This window comes from Triticum aestivum, chromosome 7D (genome assembly GCF_018294505.1).
Source record: "Triticum aestivum cultivar Chinese Spring chromosome 7D, IWGSC CS RefSeq v2.1, whole genome shotgun sequence".
Taxonomy (NCBI): domain Eukaryota; kingdom Viridiplantae; phylum Streptophyta; class Magnoliopsida; order Poales; family Poaceae; genus Triticum; species Triticum aestivum.
The window spans coordinates 103,582,912-103,595,152 of NC_057814.1; the positions used below are offsets into that span (position 1 = coordinate 103,582,912).

General features: G+C 43.3%; 1 protein-coding gene across 1 annotated transcript; it reads right to left on the reverse strand.

The window, feature by feature from the left end:
- Nucleotides 1-693: 693 nt before the first annotated feature.
- On the reverse strand, nucleotides 694-11,599 carry LOC123169719 (uncharacterized). Its single transcript, XM_044587590.1, has 6 exons — nucleotides 11,430-11,599; nucleotides 10,380-10,478; nucleotides 2,279-2,911; nucleotides 2,043-2,165; nucleotides 1,793-1,909; nucleotides 694-1,707 (listed from the first exon to the last, which is right to left on the reverse strand). The coding sequence occupies exons 2-6, from the start codon at nucleotides 10,461-10,463 to the stop codon at nucleotides 1,135-1,137; spliced, it is 1,530 nt and encodes a 509-aa protein (XP_044443525.1). The 5' UTR covers nucleotides 10,464-10,478; nucleotides 11,430-11,599; the 3' UTR covers nucleotides 694-1,134.
- Between the last annotated feature and the right edge of the window lie 642 nt (nucleotides 11,600-12,241).

A 12,241-nucleotide genomic window follows, 5' to 3' on the forward strand; every position in this document is an offset into this window, starting at 1 on the left:
CCCCAGAAGGCAATGCAGATCGTTAGCGTCGTTACTACACCAGTGAGTACTACTACGTACTACTCACTGGCATTTTTGTCGGCGTGGGGATGAGCCTTGCCTCTCTCTCTCTTTTGTTTTTTGTTTCTCATCGATCTGCTTTTGAGAATCGAGACCAAGGGAAGGGAGGGGAGAAGAAGGGCAAGGCACATGCGTCACTTTAATCTACTGTATATTCGTATGTCTAACCACCTGGTCGACCTGTCTATTACTTGTACTACTACTGGTAGCACATGAGGAGAGGTTAGTGGTACTTTGGTACTTGGCAGTTGAGAGAAATGGTCACGAATTGCCGTGACGGTCGAGTCGGACGAAGAAGCTTTCTATTATGCTCAATGTATACAAACCATGAAAAAAAAAATTATGATTCTGGCTTTTTTAGGAAAAATCTATGCATGTGATTTCTGAATTCCCACTCCAAGGAAGTTCTCTTATTTTCAGGGAAAGGTGCAGACAAGGAAAAAGTTCCTTGGTAATGTCTGAGGACGGGACAATAGTGATAAAAATGGTACTATCAAGTCGAGAGATTAACAACTTCCTAAAAGTGACGTTATTACCAGAGTCCTCTAACCTCTGATATGTAAAAAAAAAAAAAAAACTGTAGCAAGAAGCACAAGAGCAGAATGAGTAGAGCATGCCATTTCAGGGTTCAAATCGGCATTCATCAGGCAGAATAGCATTGCAGTTCGAGAGAATACAACATCCAACGAATTTTTACAACATGAGAGGCTAGGAAATCGCTAAAACGGTGACCTGTTATGTTCTCTATAGTCCACCAAACCAAGTACTTCACTCTTTTAGAACAACAAGATAACTTCGGCCATTCTGATTGTCAGGCTTCAGCTAGCAACAAAGCAGGATAATACCAGTACAAATTTTGCAAAAGCACCCAATCGAATCGTTCAGGGTTCGGGATTAGCTCTCATGCGTTCTAGTATCGATGCAGAAACCTGGGGATGCTGGGGGTTTAGGACCTGTTCTGCAAAATCATGACCAACCTGACGTTTCTATTTGTCTCCACAAGCTGAATTTCTGGTTTTCTGAATTCTCAGGGGCCTGGAGGATTCAGATTCATAGTCAATGTAAACAGCGAGGTCAATGTGCCTTGTGCCTCTTGGAGGCCCTGGAGCATTCAGCGGAAGAAATTTGATTGTTTTCTGGGTGCCCAACTTCAGTAGCAGCTGACGGCGAATCCTCCGTACCAAAATCTTGCTCACTTGACATGGCAACAACAGGTTGGTCAGCAACGAGGGCACCAAAAGGTGTATCCCCCATAACAGACCCTCCATGGCGGCGTAATTGCAGCAGGACATTAACCACATCTTCATCAGTTGGGTCGTAATGAAATATATCACCACCACCAGTGCTCTCTACCGTACCCAGTGCTGGACCCACTGAAGGATTGTGAAACTCTGCATCTATAACTGTTTGGAGCGGTGTGGCGGATACACCATCCCGCATTGTGCATTTCTGTGAGTTACATTCCTTGCAGGTCAGTTCATTGACTGGTGGTGTTGAAGATGATGAAGCTCTGTTATTGACCTGGTTCTGAATAGTTTCAACCATTGTGCACATCTGCTTTGCAAGGACTGGCTGTAGTGCATTAAAGCATGCATCCATTGACGTCTTGTAAAATTCGGAGCACATCTCCTTCATCTTTGCCCTGAACTGAGACATGAAAATGATGACACATTGTTAGAAAAGAGTAGAGACAGCACATTGTTAGAAAACAGTAGATACTCCATATACTCACATCATCATCAGATGGGATAAGTCCGTCGATGAACTGAGCAACTCCATTTGGCAAAGAATGAGACGATGGAATACATGATGGCTTTTCCATGAAACATGTTTTAGTTATGTCTTTGAACTGAAAAAGGGAAACCCAAAATGAGCAAGGTGAGTAAAAAAGGACAAAAAAAAATCTGAGAAGCATAGAGAAACATGGAAACAGAAAAGAAAAAAAAGAGATGGAAAAAGACAGACAGAGAGTTTTAACTAACCTTTAGTTGTGCAAAATTTATATTGTCAAACGCGCTGATGGCTTTATCATCCCAAGCAGGTAACCGTGGGATGCAGTTGCGAATCTTTGTTCCTTTTAGATCGAGATAATCAAAGAACATTACCTACACCATGTCCATTACAAAAAGCATATATCAAGGAAAAACATCCACCTTCAAGAAATGATAATAAATTAAAGAATGCACATAGAAGATTTATGTAAGCGACAATAACTCACCAAAGGAATCATCAAGCATCCTCCAAGAGAGATAGACTGCTCTTTACCTTTCATGGCTGGCTTGGACAAGGAGATCTGAAACTGTCTGATCTTTTCCACTAACCAGTCTAATGCAAAGCTGCACCAGTCATAGTTGGCGATATCATCAGTGTCAACAATGCCATTGAAGTAGTCTGGGCTCGCACAGGAGTGACTGGTTGGACACAGGAAGGTTGACAATAAAATGAGCATGAAGATTCTAAGGAACTTTTCATCAGTGAGGTCATTGGACAATAACTTCATCAGGTGTGAAATGCTAGGCCCAGTAGAATGTATTCCGGTGTCTTCAGCAATGACCCTCCTGGCCTCACTTGTTGCTATCTTGTCAATTAACCGACCACCCAACGGTATACCAAGAATCTGGTGGACTGTGAAAGGGTTTATCTTGAAGCTGCCAACATTTGGAACATTTACAGTTCGACTGTCACAATCAAACCAGATCGCTAGGCGAACTCCCAAATCCCTTGGCAACTGAGAGCAATTAATATCCAGCATTGTTCCAAATCCGCGAGCCCTGACCAAGTCCCTCTGTCTAGGAGTCAACTTCTTAATGATAGTTCGGATTTTTGGAAGAGATAACTTCGTGGTGATGGCCTGCACGGAGGGGGGAATTTTTCTTTAAAAAAGGGAGAGAGCTTATAGTAAAGAAAAAGAAAAGGCATAACCAACTGGCCTAGGGCTTTCCACTGCACAAAAAATCAAATCTTGTATAATCGTCACTGACTTTAGATCACCGTTGACAAAAAAATGTTCATATGGTTTACAGTTACCTAATCCTAGTGTTTTTAGATGTTGCAGCCAAAGTCTTACTGAAAATGTTTTGACTTTGACTGTGTCTAGAATGCCAGCTGCAAGGGGGCTGTAAAGAGAAGATAAAATGAATACAATAACGTTCGTTGCACAAAAATGCCAGCCCTAGTGGACTTACTGAAGCTGCGCGTGTTCCCAATAAACTCAAAATTAGAGATATTTATGTGACCAAAAAAATAGTGATGGGGGTGAGGAGACCAAAGTCCTGATTGCTACAATGGCGATGAATGCTGTGTTGGGCATTGAACATGCTAGAGTGGAGAAAATTCATTTGTGCATGACGTATGTGCACAGGACAACCATTGTTCAATTTTGAACAAACATGACTTCCATGCAAATAATAGCAGAAGACTATAAGAGGTGGAGTCCGGCTGAATGGAAAATTGTGAAGGCTTGCAAATAATAGCAGAAGACTATAAGAGGTGGAGTCCGGCTGCATGGAAAATTGTGAAGGTTTGTTTTGTTCGGTTCCGAAGAAAGAACCAAGGAAGAGATACAAAGAATTCCTATTCCTAAACCTTCACGTGGCCATCAGAAAATGTAGAACAACAACACCTTCACGTGGACATCAGAAAATGTGGAACGACAACAACAACAATACCACCTTCACGTGGACATCAGAAAATGTGGAACAACAACAACTCATAAGGGTAGGCTAGAGCTGAAACCCATAAGATCTCGAAACCAACTCATGGTTCTGGCACATGGATAGCTAACTTCACGCACCCCTGTCCATGGCTTGTTCAAATAGCAAGCGATAAAAATAAGTTTAGAGTTAATGTTTCTTTTTCTTCTAGGTAAAGAGAAGAACTGCAAGACTGGCACGAGGATTAAGATGGCGCATGGAGTCCAAGCTTGTTAGGTTCAGTTAGTAGTAGTAGCAAAATCTTTAAATTAGACATAAGATTGCTTCTTTCCGTGTTGGTATGTGAGAGTTCCATATCGGTCAAAATGTGTGGGTCAAGATTAGAAAGTCGGCTGTACACTACAAACAGCCAAGGTGTGTGCCATGTAAGACATGTTATGTTTGATTAATAGACACCATGTGTTTGTGGGTTAAAGTCCTCTTATACAGTTCCAGGAAAGCTATGTAAAAATCCCCAAGTTTCAGAATCCATGCATAAGCCTCTCCCACGGTGTGAGATTACAAGGTGACACTATATGGTCTGTCCATGTTATTCCTTCGATTCGAGGGGTCGGGTGTTGTTTCCTCGGGGATTTGCAAAGACCATTTAAAATCTAGCAACCACTAGTGGGTATGGAGGAGATCAGGAGAGTTCCTGAAAGATTGGGCTAACAATGGATCGAGCCTCACCTCGAGGTCTGATCCGCATCATAACCAGCTATGGTGGAAACATTATGTATCTTTGTGTCTTTTTCAATCACATCTTTTAAGCACAACGTACACATGTGTTAAGATGGTGCCTTTTCTTTCCATTTTTATTTATTTAACAAAATAAGAAACAGCAAGCTTAGCATTACTTAGAACCTCCCAATTGATCCTACGATGCTAGGTGAATTGTCCCTTTTGGCCTTTGTTTAACCTCAACAATGTGGATGCTATAGGGCTTTGATTAAAAGAAAGGCTTTTTGAGTAATTTAAAGAAGAGAAATACTAATGAGAGGGAACCAAACCAAGTCCTAGCGAAAAATTAGAAAACTCATCACGATTTTTTGTAGGCAAGGGCAAAAACGGTTGTTCAGTGAAATCTGGAAAGTTTCCCTCCTAACCATCAGATCTAAAATGGATGGATTACATGAGAGGTGGGATTCCCCTCAGCCACTTAAACACGTTTCACAGGAAAACTCTAACATGTATTAATCTGGTTGTACAACTTCATCCCCTACCTCTGGTCCGATCTAATCCCTGTCAAAGTGAATCGCTGACATCGCCGGGCGGGTGCAGCGGTCGCGGGCGTCGATGACTTTCGGATTGGACGCGGAAGATCACTGTGATTTTCTGTACGGACGAGGAGAAACTATGCACGACCTCCCGTGGCTGCGCACAGCAGCTCCGGCATGAGACTCTGCCAAGGCGCGGAGCTGATTTGGACTTGGCAACAATGGTGATCGGTTGGAAGTGAGATTGGATCACTATTGCCTCTCGGAGTTGCAGGTAATACTTTGTTTGAAATCCGTCCCAGGCAGCCAGCTTCTTCCAATCAATCTGAACCCTCGAAGAACTTCTTGCAATCAATTTCAGTTTCAAGGAAATTAGGGGCTGCGGCTGCAAGCTCCTAAGTAAAAGAACTTGCAGGTCAGTCGAAAGGCAAATAGACTCTAATTCCAATGAGGTTTCTTAGGTTCTGATAAAACAGCCGAAGTCTGAACTCTGATGTCATGATACAAAGCAAAAAAAATCAGATTCACGATACAATTAGCTCACATTGCCGAACTGACTCTACAACAAGTAGCAAACAAGGGCAAAATTGAGCAGAGATATGAACTCTAGGTGCAGATCTCAACTAACTAAAGAAAGCAACTAAGCTAGTTTTCCGCAGAGGGGTTCCTAAGCCGTCTCGTGGTCTGCGGCATGTGGGGGCAGGGCCTGCTGTGGTGTCTCTCAGAAGCAGTCGAGAGAGCGAGCCAGCAAGGGCGTGTGCAGCAAGGAAGATCACATATTGTTTTGAAATCCCCCGCCATGTAGCACTTGCTTGCCGGCCACCGCTGCTTTCACGAGTTGGTCGGGCATCGAGACGTAGCCCCAAAAGCAGGACTGGAAAGTGGTGGGCTCGAGCTCATTGCTCAGCATCGCGAGCGCGGGGTCCCTGTTGAGCTCTGGCGGTGATGTGTTTTGACTTTTGACAGGGATTAGATTGGATCGGAGGCAGGAGATGAAGTTGTACAACCAGATTAAGACATGTGAGGGGGTTTTCTGTGAAGGGTTTTTAAGTGCCTAAGGGGTATCCCACCTCTTATGTAATACATTCATTTTAGATCTGATGGTTAGAAGGGAAAGTTTCCAGATTTTCACTGAACAACCGTTTTCACCCGATACATTGCCTTTTCTGAAAGCCTAGTGCATATTTCAAAAACACTTGCGCAGAAAATAGTTTGGTAGCTGTAATGTTTTCATTTGTGTTGGGCTGACCACCTGGCCTAGGGCTTTCCACTGCACAAAAAACGCATAAGCACCTAGCCAAGGGCTTTCCACTGCACAAAAAAGCAAATCCTGTATAATCGTCACTAACTTTAGATCACCGTTGACAAAGATGTTCATATGGTTTTCAATTACCTAATCCTAGTTTTTTTAGATGTTGCAGCCAAAGTTTTATTGAAAATGTTTGACTTTGACTGTGTATAGAATGCCAGCTGCAAGGGGACTGCAAAGAGTAGACCAAATGAATAAAATAAGGTTCCTTGCACAAAAATGCCATGTATTTCTTTTCGATACCCAACCTGATATAGCGTCCCCTAGTGGACTTACTGAAAATTAGAGATATTTATGTGCCAAAAAAATTAGTTTAGTGATGGAGGTGAGGAGGCCAAGGTCCTGACTCCTGACTGCTATGATGGCTATGCATGTTGTGTGGTGCAACGAACATGCTAGAGTGGAGAAGACTTCGTTTGTGCATGACATATACCAACCAGTTTCCAATTTTGACATACATGACTTCCATGCAAATAGCAGAATACTATAAGAGACGGAGTCCAGCTGCATGAAAACTTGTGAAGGCTTGCTTTGTTCTGTTCCAAAGAAAGAATCAAGGAAGAGATACAAAGAACTCCTATTCCTACACCTTCACGTGGACATCAGAAATGTGGATCGCTTGTTCAAATAGAAGCGATCAAAATAAGTTTTGAGTTATTGCTTCTTTTTCTTATAGGTAAAGAGAAGAACTGCAAGACTGACACGAGGTTCTCTCAACTCATTCTCTTTATGCAATTTTGGGTGGAGGCCACCTATCATGTGAGATTAAGATGATGCATGGAGCCCAAGCTTTACTTGTTAGCTTCATTTAGTAGTAGTAGCGGAATATTTAGATAGGATTGCTTCTTTCCATGTTGGTACGCGAGAATACCATATCGGTCAAAACGTGTGTCAAGATTAGAAAGTCGGCTGTACACTATAAACAGCCAAGGTGTGTACCATGTAAGACAGGTTATATTTGATTAATAGACACCAAGTGTTTTGGGGGTTAAAGTCCTCCTATACAGTTCTGGGAAAGCTATGTAAAAATTCCCAAGTTTCTAGAAGAATCCATGCAAAAGCCTCTACCACGGTGTGAGATTACAAGGTGACACTATATGATTTGTCCATGTTATTCCTTCGTTTCAAGGGGTCGGTGTGTTGTTTCCTCGGGGAATTGCGAACGCCATTTAAAATCTGGCAACTGCTATTTGTTGGTATGTAGGAGAGTGCTGCGACAGATTGGGCTAACCACGGGCTAACAATGAATCGAGCCTCACCTCGAGGTCTGATCTGCATCAAAACCAGCTATGGCAGAAACATTATGTATATTTGTGTATTTTTCAATCACATCTCTTAAGCACAACATACACATTTGTTAAGATGGTGCCTTCTGTTTCAATTTTTTATTCAACAAAATAAGAAACAACAAGCTTAGCATTACTTAGTACCTCCCAGTTGATCCTGTGATGTTAGGTGAATTGTCCGTTTCAGCCTTTGTTTAACCTCAACGATGCGGATGCTATAGGGCTTCGATTAAAAAGAAGTCTTTTGAGTATTTTAAAGAAGAGAAAAACTAATGAGAGGACGCAAACTAAGTCCTAGTGAAAAATGTAAAAAGACATCATGATTTTTTGAAAGCACAATAGATATTTCCCATTAGCTTGTAAATGGTTGATAGCTGCAGTTTTTCATTCGTGTCATCTGACAAAAACAAGAAGCCTTTCAAAATATGGTGTGTTGAAAGATGCAAACTAATTTTCTTGAGACTTGGTTTGGGAGTGATCAACACCAAGATAATGAATTGGTGTCTTATTGAAAAGTGGGCATGGAAAATTAACCGGTCAAGGGGGCCTCTGGCTTCAGATATTTAGGAATAAATACCTTCCGAACAAGGGGATTGAGATTAATGCAAATGTGAAGCAGATACAATTTGCGAAAGCAGTTGGGAAAGTCCAATACCTTCTCGGGTTGGGGTCAAGATTTCAGGTTGGCAATGGGCAACTGGCCCAATTTCGGTGGGATGTTTGGATTAGGGACATGCCTCTCCGAGAATCATACCCTAGGCTCTTTGCCATCAGCGATGCCCCAGACGCCAGGGTGGCAGATATGTGGGATGGTAGTTGTTGGAAACCAGGGTTTAGGTGATCTCTAGGCCACATGGAAGCGACGGATTGGCAAAGCCTTAGGCGCGACTTGGAGAGTGTCCATATTAATCAGGACAGGGACGAAGTATCTTCGCGGCTTGAGCGGTCCAGTTTTTTTTTCACGGACTCTCTATACAGAGAGATATTTAAGGTAGTACCTAGGTGGGACGTGTGTGGGCTGTGGAAGGCTAGGATTCCGGCTAAGGTCAAGATTTTCCTCCGGCAAGTGGCTGGAATCAAATCCCCGGCCGTGACCAAGTTCTTAAGCGACATGGTCCGGGTAATAGAAAGTGTATGTGGTGCGGCAACGACGAGTCGTGCAACCTTATTCTTTTTCGCTGCATCCTGGCTCGATATATGTGGAGTGTTATTCGGGATGCCACGGGATGCTCGTGGAACCCTGCCGGATTTGCGGACTTTCATCTTCTTATTCAACAGGCTGTGGCAAAGCATAATCGGCTAGCGTGGGTGGGGCTCGGAGCTATGGTTTGGGTCTTATGGATGGCTCGCAACAAAGCATTGATGGCGGGACACGTTTTAAACACTCGGGTGATCTTGTGTACACAAATGTTATGTTGTTGTAGCTATGGAGACTCTTGGGGCGTTCGCGGGATCGGCAGCGTCTTGATCTTTTTATCAGTAGGATTCGCTCAAGGTGCCAAGTCCTTCGAGCCACTTTGTGACGAAACCACAATGGCTAGGGAGTAAGCCTCGCGCGTGCTGGAGGTGGTGTTGAAGGTCCGAGTGTGACTGCTTTGTTCTTCTTCTAGTTATTCGCATGCACTGTGTCACTATGTCTGGCGTGCGGCCTTGTATCGAAACTTTTTTAGCTTCTCTTGTACTCGAACTTGTTGTTCACTTGTAAGAGCCTCATTTTAAGGCTGGGCAATAGCCTCTTTTTTAAATAAAACTTGGTTAGCAAACTTTTGGAAGCTCATTTCATAAGATTTTAAAAGCTCATAAAAATACTTGAAATGCATCAACTTTGTGAAAGTACATCCTTTTTTTAAGTTAATCTGAAAATGTTGAAAGCTCGCTACATAATTTCTGAAAAGCATATCCAAAAGTAGTTGACTGTTGCATCTTTTCTATTTCTTTGGTGTTGAGCACGAAATAGTAGATCTAAACTTTCAGAAACTGGTGTGCGGCAAGATGTGTGAATTTTCGCTGGAAGATGATTAGCAAATATCCAAAACTACGTCTCATATTTTTTTAAAGCTCTTCCCCCAAAAAAAGTCCATCGCCGCTTTCTTTAAGTATATCTCCAAATTTTGGGAACATCTCGAAACAATTTTCTGAGACTGCAAAATAATCAGAAAAGCGAAGAAAAAAGGAGTACTACAAAACTGGTTCCTGAAATTTCACAATTAGCATCCCGATTTCACCAAGAACTTTTTTTTAGAAAGAAGGCTCTACCCATTTTAAAAGTCAACAATTAAGAAAAAGCAGCACACAATCATTTGTGTGGTTTCTCTGCTCACTAGTAATACGCTTCCCAATCGAACTAAAACCACTTGTTGTTACTCAGTCCGACTCCCCCACCCATGATGAATTCAGTTTATTCATGTGTCATGTAAAATTCCACACCGCAACGACTGCGTCTTCAACGAAGCGTGCCCATCCATGAACACCCTGCTAGCGAAGATCAAGGAAGAGGCCGCCCTTTGGGCAAACGCGGGCACGCTAGGGCTCCGAGCCATTACCCCCCAGACTTGGGACGTCCATTAATTCGGATTCTGTAACCGCCTCCTAGGAGGAATGTAACTACAACTCTCTCTTTACAATGAAATGAAACGCACGTTCTCATGCGTTTTCTCGAAAGAAAAAAATCCACATAAAGTACCCATCATTGTACAAATACAGGAAATGTTTCACATGCAAAAGACTGTTTACATAAACACCAACTGAACATGTATACATATTCTAAAGCAATCGTAAACTTATAACCTAGGGCTGAATAACACACAGAGCATACCTTGCCATGTATCACATCGCCTATAGTCTCTCGTGATTTGCTCGAGCGACTATCGGACGCACCAGTAAATCTTAGATGCACCATCTTGTGTTGCGCCCTCTGTTTCAATAAATAAAGGAGTTCAGGAAACCAGACTATAGTAAGTATTTATTATATTCCTGCCATAACGAAGATTCATAGGAATTTTGCCCAAAACATGCATTGTTTGGAATCTGATAACTCATGGGCTGAGATCACCAAACATCTAGTTACTCATTAGCAAGTTTTCTAGCTACAGGTCACTGCTCAGGAGAAAGCCAGCCGTTCCTTTCCAACAGACACATTGGGCTGTCGGATTTCCATTTCAGACATTATGCCGAGCTCTGTGCTGACTCTCAAAACTGAAACGAGGACAAAAAGAACTTACCACAAACAGAGGTTTAAATCAATTTTTATAAGAATTCATACCACCTTTCAACAAAGTCTGAACTGTACCCCACGAGATTTCAGACAAAATAAATGAAACTGTACTTCAAAATACGTGAAGTTTCAGAAATTTAGGATGAACTTTCAGAAGGAAAAAACATTTTAGCAGACTTATCATGCTAACTTCCCGCAACGTTTTAGCAATTTCCAGAGATCCGAGCCCCAATTTCTCAATAAAACAGTATGCACCAAAATTCAACTGAACACTTTCAACTTTCCACTAATGCACTTGCAACTTCCTGCTAATGTCAGACACTGGATCCACCAAAAAATCGAGATCTCAACAACCGATTGCCAGATTTCGGTGAAATTAATCGCAGCTGTGTACCAAAAAGAGCAACAAATCGCACGAGAAAACAGAGGTAATTAAACCCTAGATCTTGCTGTCTTTCCTCCTCTTGCGGTGGCAGGGGGGAAACGAGACGGGCCCCGTCGTGACAGGAACAGCGTAGGCGCAAGCCCGCTGCCTCGACGGCTCCCGCTCTCGTCGGAGACGGGCGGCACTAGCCGGAAAGGTCGGTGGCAGAACCAGTGTGTGTCGTGTTTGTGGGTTGGTGGGTGGGGTGGGGGGCTCACGGTGTGTACCTAGATCCGGCGCAGCGGGAGCGGTGCCGCCCCGTGACAGGGGCGGCGCCGGCGGCTGGAGCTGCCGCGGCGGCGCGGCTAGGCGGTGTAGAGGAAAGCAGGTGGAGAAGTGGAGATGCGAGCGAGGGAGGTGGATAGGAAATGGAAAGCGTGACACACACAAGTGAAATGCGCCCGAGGGTTTGCCGCTTGGGGCTTGATAAATATTTAGTAATATTTAATAACAAAATCGAGCATAATATCTTCTTTCTACCCGTAAGTATAAGTACAAAATACTCCACTTTAATGTGTGTTAGAGATATGCAGTATATATCTATCTATCTCTAGTATTAAAGCCATGCAAAAAGGAAAAACTCTATTATTAAAGGTGTATACGTACGTCGTTTCGTCCTGTCATCCCACCTCTGGGTCGATTGGCCTCCCCCCCCCCCACCCTCCATCGATATTCCTTGAACCGAACCCACCTCCCGCATTCGGGTTTTCAAGGCTTCCCTCGCCTCAACCTCTCACGACCCCGCAGACAGCGCATAAAAAAGGCAACCGAAAAACCCGTCTGAAACATGCGGATGTGTCCCTCATTCTCGCTTGAGCGAAAACTACGCACTCCCTCGATCCATATGCATCGTCAGGCAGCCGCACCCTCTCCCATTCCTACCCCTCGCCTCGCATCGTACCCGGCCTTTTATAGGGTTCCAGTCTTACCTATACGACGACTCATGCTCTCTCGCTATTCACCCACTCTTGCATGCTCTGCATATTCATGTTATACTCGTCACCATTAATTTAGTGTGTGTGTGCTAAGGGAGACATAT